Source organism: Oncorhynchus tshawytscha, linkage group LG20 (genome assembly GCF_018296145.1).
Source record: "Oncorhynchus tshawytscha isolate Ot180627B linkage group LG20, Otsh_v2.0, whole genome shotgun sequence".
NCBI lineage: Eukaryota > Metazoa > Chordata > Actinopteri > Salmoniformes > Salmonidae > Oncorhynchus > Oncorhynchus tshawytscha.
The window spans coordinates 29,529,134-29,548,436 of NC_056448.1; the positions used below are offsets into that span (position 1 = coordinate 29,529,134).

The 19,303-nt window shown below is 43.4% G+C and overlaps 2 protein-coding genes across 2 annotated transcripts; one reads left to right on the forward strand and one right to left on the reverse strand.

Annotated features, from left to right (window-relative positions):
• Nucleotides 1-2,651: 2,651 nt before the first annotated feature.
• LOC112220250 (beta-centractin) lies at nucleotides 2,652-9,793 on the reverse strand. The gene is made up of 11 exons (XM_024381994.2): nucleotides 9,589-9,793; nucleotides 8,049-8,113; nucleotides 7,857-7,932; nucleotides 7,633-7,758; nucleotides 7,261-7,385; nucleotides 6,945-7,161; nucleotides 5,472-5,564; nucleotides 5,216-5,390; nucleotides 5,045-5,106; nucleotides 4,752-4,792; nucleotides 2,652-4,662 (listed from the first exon to the last, which is right to left on the reverse strand). Exons 1-11 carry the CDS (start codon nucleotides 9,634-9,636, stop codon nucleotides 4,560-4,562), a joined length of 1,131 nt encoding a protein of 376 aa, XP_024237762.1. The 5' UTR covers nucleotides 9,637-9,793; the 3' UTR covers nucleotides 2,652-4,559.
• A 408-nt stretch (nucleotides 9,794-10,201) lies between these two features.
• On the forward strand, nucleotides 10,202-14,420 carry LOC112220249 (E3 ubiquitin-protein ligase MARCHF5). The gene is made up of 7 exons (XM_024381992.2): nucleotides 10,202-10,357; nucleotides 10,774-10,860; nucleotides 10,962-11,164; nucleotides 11,322-11,452; nucleotides 11,650-11,824; nucleotides 13,653-13,819; nucleotides 13,911-14,420. Exons 2-7 carry the CDS (start codon nucleotides 10,832-10,834, stop codon nucleotides 14,085-14,087), a joined length of 882 nt encoding a protein of 293 aa, XP_024237760.1. The 5' UTR covers nucleotides 10,202-10,357; nucleotides 10,774-10,831; the 3' UTR covers nucleotides 14,088-14,420.
• Nucleotides 14,421-19,303: the final 4,883 nt, after the last annotated feature.

Genomic DNA, 19,303 nt, shown 5'->3' on the forward strand with positions numbered 1-19,303 from the left:
AACTCCTCGCCTGTCAGTCATATGGACACCTCCATTCAGACTGATGCTCCATAACTTCCTCTGGTCTCCTGAGATTGAATCATTCAAGACAAGAAATTCCCACTGACTCCTTACTAAGTTTTTTTTCTTTGTTGCAATAATAGCCATAATAATAGCCATAATAATAGCCATAATAATAGCCATCTCAGGTGGTGGTTGTCATTGGGAGTCTGATTGTTAATGTGGGAGTAAATTCACAATGGATGTGTCATTCAAATCACTCCTTATTAAAGGGTTTCTTTGAACTAATAAACTATGCATGACAACGAAAATAAATGAATTACTAATAAATCCTTCACTGTAGAGATACTTATATTTCAAGTTTCAACATGTAACATAACCACTTATACAAATAGAAAAAATGACACTGCTGAAATAGTAAGACGACCACTTTTGATCTCACATTGGGAATGATTGTATTTGTCACATGCACCGAATACAACAGGTGTAGGTAGACCTTACAGTGAAATGCTTACTTACAGGCGCTTAACCAACAACGCAGTTTTAAGAAAAAGAAGTGTTAAGTAAAAAATAGATAAGAAAAAAAAAGAAAATAGTTCAAGAGCAGCAGTAAAATAACAGTAGCAAGGCTATATACAGGAGGTACTCTATACTTTTCCACCATCTCTCTATCCTTCTCCTCCATCTGTCTATTCTTCTCCTCCATCTCTATATCCTTCTCCTCCATCTGTCTATTCTTCTCCTCCATCTCTCTATCCTTCTCCTCCATCTGTCTATTCTTTTCCTCCATCTCTCTATCCTTCTCCTCCATCTCTATATCCTTCTCCTCCATATGTCTATTCTTCTCCTCCATCTCTATATCCTTCTCCTCCATCTGTCTATTCTTCTCCTCCATCTCTCTATCCTTCTCCTCCATCTGTCTATTCTTCTCCTCCATCTCTCTATCCTTCTCCTCCATCTGTCTATTCTTCTCCACCATCTCTCTATCCTTCTCCTCCATCTCTCTATCCTTTTCCACCATCTCTCTATCCTTCTCCTCCATCTCTCTATCCTTCTCCTCCATCTCTCTATCCTTCTCCTCCATCTCTCTATCCTTTTCCTCCATCTGTCTATCCTTCTCCTCCATCTGTCTATCCTTCTCCTCCATCTGTCTATTCTTCTCCACCATCTCTCTATCCTTCTCCTCCATCTCTCTATCCTTTTCCACCATCTCTCTATCCTTCTCCTCCATCTCTCTATCCTTCTCCTCCATCTCTCTATCCTTTTCCACCATCTCTCTATCCTTCTCCATCTGTCTATTCTTCTTCTCCATCTGTCTGCTTAACTCCCTCTCCATCTTAGTCTGTGAGATCATGATGTTCCTCTGTAACTCAGGCAGGACTATCTTCACCAGGTTTCTCTCTGCTTCAACTCTGGCCTCTCCTTCATAGCTTCCTCTCATCTCCTCAATCTCCTGTCTGTGTCTCTCCTCCCTCCCTCTCCCTCCTCTCCTTCTCTCTCTTCGCTCTCAGTCTCTTTAGCTTTCTCTCCATCTCCTCCCTCCTGCCAGATTCTCTCTTCAGCTTCCTCTCCAGTTCTCTTTTGATTTGATGTAGTTCTGTCCTTGAGCTGTTCTTGTCTATTGATGTTCTGTACTATGTTATGTTTCATGTTTTGTGTGGAACCCAGGAAGAGTAGCTAATGCTTTTGCAACAGCTAATGGGGATCCTAATAAAATACCAAATGTTATTCTCTGCATCCCTCTCTTCGTTCACCTGTCTCTCCAGTTCAGTGGTTCAAATCAAATCAAATCAAATTTTATTTGTCACATAAACATGGTTAGCAGATGTTAATGCGAGTGTAGCGAAATGCTTGTGCTTCTAGTTCCGACAATGCAGTAATAACCAACAAGTAATCTAACTAACAATTCCAAAACTACTGTCTTATACACAGTGTAAGGGGATAAAGAATATGTACATAAGGATATATGAATGAGTGATGGTACAGAGCAGCATAGGCAAGATACAGTAGATGATATTGAGTACAGTATATACATAAGAGATGAGTATGTAAACAAAGTGGCATAGTTAAAGTGGCTAGTGATACATGTATTACATAAGGATGCAGTCGATGATATAGAGTACAGTATATACGTATGCATATGAGATGAATAATGTAGGGTAAGTAACATTATATAAGGTAGCATTGTTTAAAGTGGCTAGTGATATATAGGTAGGTGTCCTGGGCAGGTAGTTTGCCCCCGGTGATGCGTTGTGCAGACCTCACTACCCTCTGGAGAGCCTTATGGTTGTGAGTGCTTTTGGTGACAAGCCGAATTTCTTCTGCTACTGCGCCTTCTTCACGATGCTGTCTGTGTGAGTGGACCAATTCAGTTTGTCTGTGATGTGTATGCCGAGGAACTTAAAACTTGCTACCCTCACTGAGTGTTCTAATATCTACCTCATGCTCCTGGATGTGGTATGACTTTCATTGTAAAGTGTAGTACTTCTGAATGAATGCCTTATAAAGCCTTTAGAAGTTAGTTTAATATGTGACCAAAGTCACCAGAGTGTAACTGAAGTGGGTCACAATGTATGAAACAATTCATAGCATCCTGTTGGTTATGATTATCATAAAGATGAAGTAATTAAAGACCAGACACCTCCAACAGCTGTCATTAACTTATTTATTATACTGAATTTACAAAATGAAAAGTAAAAGCAACACTTGAATAAACAGTATTGTACATTTATTTTATTTTTTGACGTTTTGAAAAGCGGTCCACTGTACACAAGGCTTTTTAAGTATAGAAGCTTTTAAAAAACACCCAGAATCTGAAGTGGACTTTCCGGTGCCAGGGCACAGGAGTAAGTCGGACACAGCTTTGGACACAAGCCCTTTACTGCCACTGAGACGTAGGGAAATCAGCCATAATAACACCCAGGCTTCTAGTTGTACATGAGGGGGAATAGAGGGTAGAAAACTAACTGATAATAATCCACCATCTTGTGCTTCTACATGCTTATTATGTGAATGGTCCTACTACAGTCTATAGCAACTAAACATTGCTCTCTCAATTGTTCTAACCCATACACTTATGGTGTTTTAAAAGAACTTACAGGGAACATTTAACAGGTGATTTCCACCATCCTTTAAATAGAGCCAAATATGGAGTCTTTGGAGAGAAATCAAATTACAATGTTTGATCTCTGTGGCCTTTCACCCAATATTCAGCTAGTCCCTGACCCTTGACTAACACTGAGATCAGAGATCACTCCAGGTTGTAGCTGCCCATAACCACAGATCTAGGATCAGATAAGCCTTCATCAATCTGAAGGTTAACCAGAAAGGTGATTATTAAATATGAACCTGTATTGTATCAATGGTTAGTGGAGACTTGGACCCCCTCAGAGATGATCCTGTCCAGGCATACAGCTCTCAGATCAGTCTCTGTGCAGTACAGAACACTAACATGCTTTATGGACAGCACTTTGTCCTGTTTAATCTTTACAAGGCATTCAAGGGTCCCATTCAACTGGTCCCAAAGTTTAACTGTCATATCTTAAACGGTCATTTAGAAATAGCAATGGTCATCTAATGGTTATTTAAAGTTGAAATCCCCCCCGTTGGATTTGGTACCGAGTGAGGAGGATACATCTCACCCGTCCTTTGTTATCAAACCATTTCCACTAATGTCATTTTCAAACAAAGAGAAAAAACACAGCTAACTGAATGGAGATACTTTACACATCATAAGGAAGGGTTAAACATCGCTGTCGTCTAAACATGTCCATTAGTTGTTGTTGAAGAACACATGTGGGAGGGTTGGTGGAAAGAGAAGTTCTTTGAATGTTTTCCAATGAATTCCTTGAATATTTGATGAGGCAATGTAAAACACAGTGGTATTCTCTACCAGTCTACAGCATGACCTATTCCTATAGCAGACTATCCTAACCCTCAACACAATCTAATTCAACAAATGGAAACAAAAAAAATTAAGAAAACAATGGTGAATTCAACCATTGACATTAACATGGTGATTTGTAACTGTGAGGACCAAGATATTTTTTTAAAGAACGCAAAACAATTAAATCAATTTTCGGTTTGGAATGGAATTCTTACAGAATCGAAAAACATTCACCTTCTTTGTCATTGGATGATTGCAAGGTATCGTACAGGGCAGGGTAGATAGGAGAGTAATATAAATACTTCAGGGTTGAGTATAGCATTGCCACTTGAAGAACAGTCCACAGTATTGACAAATGCCCACACAGCCCTGGGTGTGTGAGGAGGGAGGAGGTGAGAGGGCCACAGGCATGCCTGAAGGGCCACCCTGCTCTCTCCCACATGGCTGGTAACAGAAGGCATGCTGAATTGAGGGAGGGTGTATATGGAAAGTCCCCTTGCCAGAGGATGGGGGAGGCCTTAAGGGGAGGGGCAGACATGGGGCTGTGGGATAGTTCCAGATGTTGGGGCAAATCAGTAATGTGGGGCAACAGAGCAAATACAGGAGCATTGGAGGGTAGTGTCGTGACAGGTCATGTTGAGGTCATGTTGAGGTCAGTTTAAGGGCAGTGGTGTTAGAAGGTCTTCCTGTGGATGGCCCGTGCTCTGTCCTCCTCATATTCCTTCTTGCTGACCCACATTTTCTTAAAGGTGTCCAACGACGCCAGGATGGAGCCACTACGCAGAACACAATAGAGGGAGGAGAGGAGAGAGGGATTAGGGAATAGAGAGATGTGAGAGTGAGTCTGTGTGTGGTGATCTCTTACCCGATCCACGTGGAGTAGAGCCTCTCCTGAGGGGCGGAAATCTGGACAGGAAATACAGAGAGACAGAAAGTCAGCAGGGACTTGCTGAGGAGACATCCTGCCCACACATGCTAAAAACAGACTCATATAGCAACATGCTGAGGAGACATCCTGCCCACACATGCTAAAAACAGACTCATATAGCAACATGCTGAGGAGACATCCTGTCCACACATGCTAAAAACTGACTCATATAGCAACATGCTGAGCTCTGGCCAAGAAGAGGTGAAAAGTTGGGTCATTAGTTACTATACCTTGATCTTCACGTCTTTGGGAGCGAGCTTCTTCACTTCGCTTAGTAACCTGTCCCCGAAGCCTGCAACAGAAAAGACTGTTAGCTAAGGAGCCTTAAACCACATGAGAAAACACCCACTTTCACAACACACTAGTATTAGTTGTTGTTGGTCAGTGTGTGTGTGTGTAACCTTTGAGCAGTGTGGATCCTCCAGACAGTACGATGTTGGAGAAGAGTGTGCGTCGGAGGTCCATGTCAGATTTCTGGATAGCGAAGGCCAGCACCTCGTGGATCCCCTCACTCTCGTCTCCGATCAAGTCTGGCCTGAACAGCAGCTCTGGGGCGCGGAACCTGGCTGGACCAATCTGGACAGGGGGCAGAGGTCAAAGGTCAGAGTTTGGGTCAACTGAGTGTCGAAGTGATGATGATGTTGATGTTTGACTCACATCCAGGGTGCTGCCGTCGGGGAGGGTGTACTGGGCCTTCTCGGTCTCCAGAGTCTCATCCTTCTGTGGGTTCAGGGACAGGTAGCAGGCTCTCTGAGGACAGAAACACACATATTACCAAGACATCCCTATTGACAGTAAGGCTGTCCAATATATTGAATTAATTAGATTAATTTGAATATATGTTTTTCTGCAATATTCCAAATGCCTGTATCGCATTTTGTCTTTATGAGGGTTTATGTCGACTTGTTCTCGTGTTGTATTTTTGGTCTCGTCTCTTTGGCTCCTTCTGTGCTGTGTGCACCTCCCCATTTACACCAGAGATCTGAATGTAATGATGAGATGCACATCTCACCCCTAACAATGGGAGTCGTTGTCCCAAAGTCGGGAAGGCAGATGACAAACTTAGGTCCAAAATAAGCCCAAAGAAAATAAGCGGTTTCAAATCGCTATTATAATTTGGGGTCAACAGAATCAGTCATATGGACACAAACACATTGAGACATTATTTAACTGTAATAAAGGACAAGTTAACCTTTCTGACGATACCCTTTGTATGTCTCAACTACTCACATTGCGTACAGAGCAGACATCACTAAAACAGGAGTATCAATAAACATTGATTCTGGAAAAAGAAGGCTAAGTTTGTCGTGTCACATACCACTCGCAGCATTTTAGCCAAAGACTTATATGGTCTAGTCTGTGTTTTATAAATGTGCAATAAGCATAAAACGCAATTATATAAGGAATTGTCAACTCGTTGTCATTCTGAGAAATAAGGAAGACCACTTGATTTCAACATGTGAACAAAGTGGACAGACTAGCATGGTGTTCAAACTGTTGGAGACGGACAGCAGGGTGTGTTTATAACTATTCAACTGTTTTGCCTTGTTAACTAGCAGATACATCCAAGTTGGCTAAACTTGAAATATAAAATTAGCTGGCTAATCACTAGCACGTGGGCTGGAGAGATTGTTGATGAGACCTGTGTTAATGTCCTATAGCCTGCCTGCTATAAGAAGTGAGTCATTATTAGTGGATGTGCACGGTTCTGGGTACATTTGCAACAAAAAAGGGCAATTTCATAGACAGACTTGAAAGCTGGATCAGCGATTATTAAAAAAATAAAAAGCAGGTTGAATTATTTTGATAAAATAATTATTAGTGTGTCTTATGGTTGTGGAAGGCTTATATTTATCCTAGGAATAACTTCACAAGCCCTGAATTAGATTATTGCTGACTGTGTGAAATGCAGTGCATTTGACCTTTAATTGTACAACAATGCTTATTTAGAGAGAACTTTAAAAATATATATATATATTAGAGATATATATTGTGAATCACCCATAAGTTTGAAAAGAAATTGAGATGTGATTTTTAGGCCATATCGCCCAGCCCTAATTGACAGCAATTCCTATTGAGCCCTTAATTTTCTTCTAGTTAGGTCACACACACACACTGTCCGTCCCTTACCTCTTTAATGGTGCGGACAACCTCAAACTCTGCGGAGGTATGAAAGTCATAGCCCTCCTTGCGTAGCAGCAGCCGGAGGTAACGGGACACGTCCCTTCCAGCGATGTCCACCCTCATGATGGAGTGGGGAATGGCAAAGCCCTCGTAGATGGGCACCGCATGGGTCACCCCGTCGCCCGCATCCAACACCACACCCGTGGTACGCCCTGTCGCATAGCTGGACCAGAGAAAGGGGCGTGAGTATAACAAACACACAGAAGCGTGCCTGCACACACTAACACACACGGTATGTACACAAACAGTGTAGCGTACTCACAGACTGAGGACTGCCTGCATGGAGATAAAGAGGGCGGGAACGTTGAAGGTCTCAAAGAACACCTCAGCCGCCTTCTCCCTGTTCTTACTGGGGTTCAGAGGGGCTTCAGTCAGCAGGACAGGGTGCTGGAGGGGAAGACAGATCTAGTTAGCATGCGAGCCAGAAGGCTGAAAATCCCTTTCTTAGTCATACTAGCTCCCTTGTCTGTTAAATTATTTTCACACACACTCACAACATCCATCATTTTTTATACAATAAAATAATAAATCAAGAAGCCTAACATTTACAACAATGGTTAACGGTTCACACATTGAGGAGATTAGAGACAGGAAAAGAGGAGGAGGAGAATAAGGAGATGAGAGGAGAGCCCACCTCCTCTGAGAAGGTCTGCAGCTGTTCCTTAGAGTAGACGTACTGCCAGATCCTCTCCATATCGTTCCAGTCCTTCACTATACCATGCTCCATAGGATACCTTACTGACAGCAACCCTCTGTGCTCCTGGGAGGGAGGGATAAGAGAAGGGTTAGAGGCTTGTTGAAACTGGCCCCTTCATAGTGTGTGTGTGTGTGTGTGTAAGGCTATGGTATGAAGCCTACCTCTGCTTTGGGTCCAATGAAGAGGTCCCCCTCCAGGGCTCCTGCCATCACGCGCACGTGCTTGGGACGGCCCACACTGGATCACACACAGCAGAACACAACACAGTTAGAAACAACCCCACAGATGTTATCGATCTGAATCACAGTTGTGTCTTATTGATGTAGGATAGGTACAAATAAAGGAGGTCTTACTAGTTGGGGAAGCAGTATTTGGGGATCTGGTCTCCAGCAAAGCCAGCTTTGACAACACCTGAACCCTGGGGAGAGACAGATGGAGGTAGAGGGAAGAGTAGGAGAGGTAGAGGGAAGATTAGGAGAGATAGGACAGGAGAGAAAGTTATTCCTATCAAGCTATGACTACTTAAGTTGTCTGTCCCAACCCACCACAATTAACACTCCTCGTGTGTGTGTGTGTGTGTGTGTGTGTGTGTGTGTGTAGCGGATGGCATTATCACACTCTGTCTGAGACATCACACACATTACAGCCCCTATCTTCTGGGTTATGGCAGCATCACTGGGCTTTAACATGCCTAGTGTTTCCTTCCTATAAGGGTTTGAGTAAAACATTAGTCCATGAAAGGCCTCTGGGCTCATGACCAGGCAAGATGACACAGGTAGTATTATGTTGACAACAACACAACAGTTATCACCTGCAAGGTCCGGTACACTCATTCATGTCCAATTATCTAGCAAATAAGCTCATTTTGGAATTAAGTTTTTTATTTCTAGTGTGGTGCGCATAATCAGTGACAGGTGGCGATAGCTAACGCTGCTAGTTAACTTCTTTCTCGGCCAACGCATTTCGCATAGATGGCTAGCCGTTCGCAAGGTGGGGTTTGTCTCCCGGCGACACAACTGTGTATCTAGCCGGTGTTGCAGCTAGTTACCTAGCTAGTGCCTGACGTTAACTGTAAATGTATCATATCAATCTAGTTAGATAGTTATTCTTCCAGAACATAACATATATGATGAGGACGATACAGGCAAACCAGTGTTTGGATGAAAAATAACAACGTTAGCTGATTCTGCAGCACACACAGCAACATACATATTTGACAAAGAGACATTCTACTACACGAGGTGCACGTGGAAAGAGGTGGCTAAGCGCAAGTGGAATATATTTATGAATAATAAGCTAGTACAATGTATTCAGTAATGTCAGCTATCAAAGCACAGCTAGAACAATAAGAAGATATTTCACCGGATGTATAAATGTGAATCATCCGCTTGGCGTTTCCACTTACTACCGAATATGGTAGTGAGAGGAAGCCCAGTGGCGGGCAGTGGGAGAAGATGGATTTTGGCCAACATTATGCAAATGTACTCATAGATGAAACATTTGATCTCAATGCAGTTTTCTTTTCCCAAAACTAGAATATGTTGTAGACTAACCCTTTGCCAAAGTAAAAAAAAAGTGGCGTTTAGAAGGGGTGCAAAGGCGAATTGAGTTATTGCACACGCGCACTTCAGAATAGGCATTCCCTGACGGAAATATGCAGATGTATGCTAGAACAGGCCGATAGGATCTCGCTAGCTCGTACTCGGCTCTGCCCACCTCTTTCCTTGTTCAGCCCACTATGACTTTGTTTCCATTGGAAACGACAGGCCGTGGCCTATCTTGGTTTAGTTATACAAAATATTTGATCAAAACCTCCAACGCAACACTAGCTAGCTAACCTCCCTGGCTAGTCGTTAGCTAGGCAAGGGTGTGGATGAGTGACATCATACTTACATTATCGATCACAACCGGCTGGTTAGCTATAATGTCATAGGACTCCATGACGAACTAATTGTTTAAGATATGATTCTATTAATCCTTTGATACAATCTTGCCTATTATATATTTTAATCATGTAAATAACGCCCGGTCACTGTGGTCTCAGACCACTGGTCGCTGCTGCTTGCGTTGATCACAACCCAACCCAGTAGGTATGCGGTTGTCTCTAGAGTAGACTGACAGTGGCAACAGCCAATGGCAATACTGCCAGCTGGAGCCCACGTGCTCGCTGTCAACCCCAGATTTAGGGTTGTGAGCTTGTGCACTGTTTTTGCCGGCTTGCTTTTCCATCATCATAATCATTATTATCATCATCACCATCTTTATGAATAAATGTACCTTCAGCTAAATAAACTTTCCCCCTTTACAAGATGAATAGATGAGCATCAGAGAGGCTGGAAACATAATGTCTATTACATTACATTATTACATTATGTGCATGTTTGGGAAATCATGGGCAATTATTAGTGAACAGAAATTATGTATGTTTTATTTGTCTGTAAATTCCACAACATCCAAAAATGTTCAAGTTGGAGAAAAAACATGTATTTGCCTTTAAGAAAAAAGTGTCTGTAACCGGAAGGACTGTTTTGTATTTTTGTCCGTCCGTAGGACAGGCAGTTCGAATATTTTGTATAAATCAAAACTCTTTTATTGTCATCTAACCAGTTAAAAAACTGACTGTAAAGCTACTTCGGGATTTTTATATAGAGGTATTGTCGAGGTATGAAACCACTGTCATTATTCAACAACAACTTAAAGTTATGAATTCTTCTAATCAATAGTTAGCTAGCTAGGTAGTTACGTACCGGAGGTAGCTAGTATGGCTACTCTTAACACTTGCCCGTTAGCAAGTATCACAAAGCGATTAAAACTTATGAATGGCAAATTGTATGGACATGTCATTTTCTGATCCAACTAAAACATAGAAAATATGCATCACAGCATTAACTATAGCTAAGAGTAGTTTGCAGTGGTCACTGGGGCATGTAATTTAGCCAAGGCCTTTGTAGCCAGTTACAAGTTTGACCGGAAGTGAGTTTGTGAACGTAGAAGAAGCAAGCTAATACAGGCAGTTAGTAAATAAATGCTGTCTATATTTTAGCCAGATGTAGAGAAAGTGAAATAATGTGTGTGTAGGTCTTGCCTGGCTGGCCCATGGTGAGACGGGGACCTAGAGGAACTGAACAGACACAAGATGGCCTGTGTGGAGGAGCCCCCTGAGAAGTGTGTGTGTGTGTGTGTGTGTGTGTGTGTGTGTGTGTGTGTGTGTGTGTGTGTGTGTGTGTGTGTGTGTGTGCGCGCGCGCATTAACCTGTGTCTCCCAGGCACTGCTGGGTGTGTTTTGCGACAGAGAGAGAGGATCGCGTGGCAGAGTGGGTGAGCCCCTGCAGATGTAAGGGCTGTACCAAGTGGATCCACCAGGCCTGTCTGCAGCGTTGGCTCGATGAGAAGCAGAAAGGAAACAGTGGAGGAGCAGTCAGCTGCCCTCAGTGTGGCACAGAGTACCGCATTGTCTTTCCCAAAATGGGTAACTAACACACACACACTGCATCATCTTACCCAAGGTGGGATATAGAACAAACACACTACACACCACAATGAAAGCTCTATTCTGTAGCTTTCATGTCCAGGTGTGTCAGTTAGTTCATGGCTGTCTGTATATGTTTGTCCCCCCCACCCTCCAGGGCCGTTGGTATACTTCCTCCAGCAGATGGACAGTGCTCTGTCACGGGCCAGTCCATTCACTGCTGCCGGTGTGGTGGTGGGGACAGTCTATTGGTCAGCTGTCACCTATGGAGCTGTGACTGTCATGCAGGTACATGCCTCTTGACTTCTGACCACTGAACCTTAACCCTGTCATACCCGTTATACCCTTGACCTCTAACCTTTGACCCATAACTAACACTAACTACTCACTAGTTCAGTAACTAGTTCAGTGAATCCATTGCAAACAACAATGCAACTCAAAACACAAGAGTCCCAGTTCACCTCTTTCCCTCCCTCTTTCTCCAGGTGGTGGGCCATAAGAAGGGCTTGGATGTGATGGAGAGAGCAGATCCTCTGTTCCTCCTGATGGGTCTACCTACCATCCCAGTGATGCTTGTCCTGGGCAAGATGATCCGCTGGGAGGACTACATACTGAGGCTGTGGCAGAGACACTCCTCTAAACTACAGCTGCTATTGCCAGGTATACATGCATGCATACATACATACAGTGGGGCAAAAAAGTATTTAGTCAGCCACCAATTGTGCAAGTTCTCCCACTGAAAAAGGTGAGAGAGGCCTGTAATTTTCATCATAGGTACACTTCAACTATGACAGACAAAATGAGAGAGAAAAAAATCCAGAAAATCACATTGTAGAATTTTAATGAATTTATTTGCAAATTATGGTGGAAAATAAGTATTTGGTCAATAACAAAAGTTTCTCAATACGTTGTTATATACCATTTGTTGGCAATGACAGAGGTCAAACATTTTCTGTAAGTCTTCACAAGGTTTTCACACACTGTTGCTGGTATTTTGGCCCATTCCTCCATGCAGATCTCCTCTAGAGCAGTGATGTTTTGGGGCTGTTGCTGGGCAACACAGACTTTCAACTCCCTCCAAAGATTTTCTATGGGGTTGAGATCTGGAGATTGGCTAGGCCACTCCAGGACCTTGAAATCCTTTTACGAAGCCATTCCTTCGTTGCCCAGGCGGTGTGTTTGGGATCATTGTCATGCTGAAAGACCCAGCCACGTTTCATCTTCAATGCCCTTGCTGATGGAACGAGGTTTTCACTCAAAATCTCACGATACATGGCCCCATTCATTCTTTCCTTTACACGGATCAGTCGTCCTGGTCCCTTTGCAGAAAAACAGCCCCAAAGCATGATGTTTTCACCCCCATGCTTCACAGGAGGTATGGTGTTCTTTGGATGCAACTCAGCAGTCTTTGTCCTCCAAACACGACGAGTTGAGTTTTTACCAAAAAGTTCTATTTTGGTTTCATCTGACCATATGACATTCTCCCAATCTTCTTCTGGATCATCCAAATGCTCTCTTGCAAACTTCAGACGGGCCTGGACATGTACTGGCTTAAGCAGGGGGACACGTCTGGCACTGCAGGATTTGAGTCCCTGGCGGCGTAGTGTGTTACTGATGGTCGGCTTTGTTACTTTGGTCCCAGCTCTCTGCAGGTCATTCACTAGGTCCCCCCGTGTGGTTCTGGGATTTTTGCTCACCGTTCTTGTGATCATTTTGACCCCACGGGGTGAGATCTTGCGTGGAGCCCTAGATCGAGGGAGATTATCAGTGGTCTTGTATGTCTTCCATTTCCTAATAATTGCTCCCACAGTTGATTTCTTCAAACCAAGCTGCTTACCTATTGCAGATTCAGTCTTCCCAGCCTGGTGCAGGTCTACAATTTTGTTTCTGGTGTCCTTTGACAGCTCTTTCGTCTTGGCCATAGTGGAGTTTGGAGTGTGACTGTTTGAGGTTGTGGACAGGTGTCTTTTATACTGATAACAAGTTCAAACAGGTGCCATTAATACAGGTAATGAGTGGAGGACAGGGGAGCCTCTTAAAGAAGAAGTTACAGGTCTGTGAGAGCCAGAAATCTTGCTTGTTTGTAGGTGACCAAATACTTATTTTCCACCATTACTTGCAAATAAATAAATTAAAAATCTACAATGTGATTTTCTGGATTTTTTTCTTCTCATTTTGTCTGTCATAGTTGAAGTGTACCTATGATGAAAATTACAGGCCTCATCTTTTTAAGTGGGAAAACTTGCACAATTGGTGGCTGACTAAATACTTTTTTGCCCCACTGTACGTACATACATACATACATACATACATGCATACATACATGCATACAAAAGTGAGAAGACAGGTTGTCTGCCTGGGGTCTGTCTGTCTGAGGTATGGTTAACTCTAGAGGTTTAGTAAACATTACAGCATATAGTACATTCTGCAAATGAAATGAATTTAACAAAACAATTTTTAACTCTTCCTCTCTTCCCCTCCCTCCCAGGTATAGGTCGTCCGTTGCCCCGTGTGCCAGCTGATGGGGGTAATGGAGGGGACCACCTGTCAGTGTCTCGTACTCTGTGTGGAGCTCTCATCTTCCCCTCTGTAGCCAGCCTGGTGGGACGACTGATCTTCGGCAGGGTACCCTCATCTCTGCAACGCACCGTTCTGGTGAGGGGAGAGTGTATTTGTACAGTATGTCTCAAGGCTGGGGTAGCATTTGTTTTATGTTTGTCTCTCGCTCTCCTTCTCTGTGTTGTAGGGTGGTATAGCATTTGTGGTGATGAAGGGAGTGTTGAAGGTGTATTTCAAACAGCAGCAGTACCTCATTCAGGCCAACCGCCACATCCTCAACTACCCCGAGAGAGGGAGGGATGGAGAGACGGAGGGATGGATCGAGGGAGGAGAAGACGACACAGAGGACAGCGGAAATGAGTGAATGCAAGACTCTCCCTCCCCAACCTTAACCCCCGATTGGGAACAGAATCTTCGGTTCCCAATCGCAATGTAGTTTTATTTTACTCAGACAAGGGGTGTGTTTAGGAGGTGCATTACATTTCCAAAAAGATAACTTGTCCAATAGGAATGCAATTGTTAGTTTTTTTCTCCCATTTGTCTCCTGAATGCGACCCAGGTCTTCTATTTGCATTGTAAGATATCCACCCAACCATGACTGTATGTGTGAGCGTGTGTGTACACTGTAGAGCCCATGCTATTTTATTTGCCTGTATGAATGAATTGGCTAATAAAGTGATTTGATTGTTACATTCTGCATTCTCTCTGTTTGATGTGATTGATTAGGATCCCCATTAGTCAACTCCTATGGCGACAGCTAGTCTTACTGGGGTCCAACATAAAGCAAAAAAGACAGACAAAATACTTTTCAATTTGCATACATTTAAAAACTACATGTAGTGTATGTGTGCCTCTAACAGTTCCACATACATGTCAGTACATACAACAAGGAGGTCACATGAGGGAGAGGCGTTGTGCCCTGAGGTGTTGCTTTATTATCATTATTTTTAAACCAGGTTTGCTGTTCACCTGCACTATATAAAATGGAAGGGAGAACTCATGACTGTATAATACTCTACATTTCCTTGAATTTGTTCTGGACCTGTGGGGACATGTCTAGTGGGGTAAGTGTGTGTGTGTCAGTGCTGTGTGTAAGTTGACTATGAAAACAGTTTCTTATAAAAAACATATTTAATAATAAGATAAAACTAGAGCCTGCAGAAATTGCTTTGTAGAGTGTGGTGTCAAAAAAGCAGAGCATATGTTTATTACGGATAGACCTCTCACCATCTTTACAACCATTGAATCTATATATTCTGACCATGACAGTTCACAATCTTAGGTAACACCAAGTAATTTAGTCTCCTCAACTTGTTCAACAGCAACACCATTCATTACCAGATTAAGGACCTTGGGACTAAACACCACCCTCTGCAACTGGATCCTGGACTTCCTGACGGGCCACCCCCAGGTGGTAAGGGCAGGTAAGAACACATCTGCCACGCTGATCCTAAACACGGGGGCCCCTCAGGGGTGTGTGCTCAGTCCCCTCCTGTACTCCCTGTTCACTCATGACTGCACGGCCAGCGTACGACTCCAACACCATCATTAAGTTTGCCGATGACACAACAGTGGTAGGCCTGATCACCGACAGCCTATAGGGAGGAGGTCAGAGACCTGACCATGTGGTGCAAAGACAACAACCTCTCCCTCAACGTGATCAAGACAAAGGAGATGATTGTGGACTACAGGAAAAGGAGGACCGAGCACGCCCCCATTCTCATTGACTGGACTGTAGTGGAGCAGGTTGAGAGCTTCAAGTTCCTTGGTGTCCACAACACTAACAAACTAACATGGTCCAAGCACACCAAGACAGTCGTGAAGAGGGCACGACAAAACCTATTCCCCCTCAGAAGACTGAAAAGATTTGGCATGGGTCCTCAGATCATCAAAAGGTTTTACAGCTGCACCATCAAGAGCATCCTGACGGGCTGCATCACTGGTATGGCAACTGCTCGGCCTCCGACCACGAGGCACTAGAGAGGGTAGTGCGTACGGCCCAGTACATCACCGGGGCCAAGCTTCCTGCCATCCAGGACCTCTATACCAGGCGTTGTCAGAGGAATGGCCCTAAAAATTGTCAAAGACTCCAGCCACCCTAGACGTAGACTGTTCTCTCTGCTACCGCACGGCAAGCGGTACCGGAGCGCCAAGTCTAGGTCAAGAGGCTTCCAAACAGCTTCTACCCCCAAGCCATAAGACTCCTGAACATCTAGTCAAATGGCTACCTAGACTATTTGCATTAAGCCCCCCCCTCTTCTATGCTGCTGCTACTCTCTGTTATTATCTATGCATAGTCACTTTAATAACTCTACCTACTTGCACATTGACTCTGTTCCGGTACCCCCTGTATATAGCCCCGCTATTGTTATTTACTGCTGCCCTTTAATTATTTGTTATTCTCATTTTTTTCATCTTTATTTAACCAGGTAGGCTATTTGAGAACAAGTTCTCATTTACAACTGCGACCTGGCCAAGATAAAGCAAAGCAGTGTGACAGAAACAACAACACAGAGTTACACATAGAATAAACAAGCATACAGTCAATAACACAGTTTGGGTCTAGAGTGTCACCTCCTTTGAAGAGGGCCCCTTTGATGGCCGTGGCAGCTTTCCAATCTTTAGGGATCTCAGACGATACGAAAGAGAGGTTGAACAGACTGGTAATAGGGGTTGCAACAATGGCGGCGGATAATTTTAGAAAGAGAGGGTCCAGATTGTCTAGCCTAGCTGATTTGTACGGGTCCAGGTTTTGCAGCTCTTTCAGAATATCTGCTATCTGGATTTGGGTGAAGGAGAAGCTGGAGATGCTTGGGCAAGTAGCTGCGGGGGGTGGGGAGCTGTTGACCGGGGTCGGGGTAGCCAGGAGGAAAGCCTGGCCAGCCGTATAGAAATGCTTATTGAAATTCTCCATTATCGTGGATTTATCGATGGTGACAGTGTTACCTAGCCTCAGAGCAGTGGGCAGCTGGGAGGATGTTCTCTTATTCTCCATGGACTTTACAGTGTCCCAAAACTTTTGGGAGTTAGAGCTACAGGATGCACATTTCTGTTTGAAAAAGCTAGCCTTTGTTTTCCTGACTGACTGCGTGTATTGGTTCCTGACTTCCCTGAAAAGTTGCATATCAAGGGGACTATTCGACGCTAGTGCAGTCTGCCACAGGATGTTTTTGTGCTGATCAAGGTCAGTCAGGTCTGGAGTGAACCAAGGGCTATATAGATTGAGGGCATCTAGCTTAGATTGTAGGACTGCCGAGGTGTTAAGCATATCCTAGTTTAGGTCACTTAACAGAACGAACTCTGAAGATAGATGGGGGGCAATCAATTCACATATGGTGTCCAGGGCACAGCTGGGAGCTGAGGGGGGTCTATAACAGGTGGCAACAGTGAGAGACTTATTTCTGGAGAGAATAATATGTCAAATTAGATGCTCAAACTGTTTGGGCATAGACCTGGAAAGTATGACAGAACTTTGCAGGCTATCTCTGGAGTAGAACTCCTCCCCCTTTGGCAGTTTTATCTTGACGGAAAATGTTGTAGTTGGGTTTGGAAATCTCATCATTTTTGGTGGCCTTCCTAAGCCAGGATTCAGACACGGCAAGGACATAACGGTTGGCAGAGTGTGCTAAAGCAGTGAGTAAAACAAACTTAGTGAGGAGGCTTCTGAACAAATGAGAATGCCTGGGGTTAAATGAGAGTGCCTGTGGACACGCAGGGCCTGGGTTAACCTCCACATCACCTGAGGAACCTCCACATCATAAACCTGAGGAACAGAGGAGAATAGATTCAGGGCATAATGTACAGACAGGGGTATGTGGAGGTAAACCCAGGCACCGAGTGATGATAAAGAGTTGCATCTCTATCGTTACGCTGGGTGAGGTCACCGCATGTGTGGGAGGTGGGACAAAGGAGGTATCTGAGGCATGTTGAGTGGGACTAGGAGCTCCGCAGTAAACTAAAACAATGATAACTGTCCTAAACAACAGTGTACAAGGCATATTGACATTTGAGAGAGAGGTAAAGTGAGGCATAAAGCAATCACTGGTGTTGATTGGGAGAGCTAGCTAAGGCAACAACTGGTAAGACAACAACAGCTCTTATCTTACTTTTTTTTTTCTTAAAACTGCATTGTTGGCCAAGGACTTGTAGGTAAGCATTTCACTGTAAGGTCTACTTCTGTTTTATTTGGCGCATGTTACAAATACAATTTGATTTGATTCAGCTGAGTTCTAGAACTTAGGGAACGATTTGTGCCAAATACAGATCTCTTAGTTTTAGAGATGTTAACAACCAGTTTATTACTGGCCACCCATTTAAAAACAGATTGCAACTCTTTGTTAAGGGTTTCAGTGACTTCATTAGCTGTGGGTGCTGATGTTAATATAGTTGATCATTATACATGGACACACATGCTTTGTTTAATGCCAGTGGCAGGTTATTGGTGAAAAGAGTAGAGGGCCTAGAGAGTTGCCCTGCAGTAAACCACACTTTACATGTTTGACATTAGAGAAACTTCAATTAAAGAAAACCCTTTGAATTATATTAGATAGATAGCCCTGATTCCACGATATGGCAGAGGTTGAAAAGCCATAACACCTACGTTCTCAACAGCAGGTTGTGGTCAATAATATCAAAGGCTGCACTGAAATCTAACAGTACAGCTCCCACAATCTTCTTATCAATTTATTTCAACCAATCATCTGTTATATGTGTCAGTGCTGTACATGTTGGGTGACATTCTCTATATACCTGCTGAAAGTCATATTAATTTGTTCACAGAGAAAAATTTGGTAAAACAATTTTTTCCAACAGTTTGCCAAGAGTTGGCAGCAAGCTGATTTAGATGAAACATATGACAGATAAGAGTGGCTATAGAGTCAGTTATCATCCTCAGTAGCTTTCCATCTAAGTTGTCAATGCCAGGTTTGTCATTATTGCTCGATAACAATGATTTTTCCACACAAGTAGACAATGGACCTGATCGGACAGCTCAGAGCCTCTGCTCTTTTCTGTCCATAAGAAACAATTGGATTGGTGGAAGAGGCAGGGCAGGCCAGGAGCAAGGAAGGAGGGTGTGGTCAGCAAGGCATCCCCCAAGGCTGAATGCCCTAAGGTTTTTATCAGAACGGTTGTAGATTCGTTTCACATTTTTGCTTTTCCCGACATGAGTTTGTGGTGTTTTGTTTTAAAAATAGAAGTAAAAAAGAAAAGAAAAAATTAGGGATAAAAGAACGTCGTTAAAATTATAGCTCACAGTTGTGCATGGGGAGAGGGGTCGGGTTGCTAAGGAGTGCATTCACATATATCTACACATTTTCACATATATCTACACATTTTCATACACACACATGTTTTTTTTTGTGTTTTTTTTGTTTGTAATTTTTGTATTTTTTCTTCCTCTCTTCTAGGTCAGCTTCAGCATTATGGACATGGGTGTATCTGTGGTCCATTTGGTCTGTCCCACGGCTTCCTTCAATGATGGGTTGTGAGTGGCTCTGTTGATGAACTTCTGGCCAATGATTGACTGCCTATTGTTGATTGACGTCAGTCCAGATATGCTGTTAACGTAGTGGTTGCTGA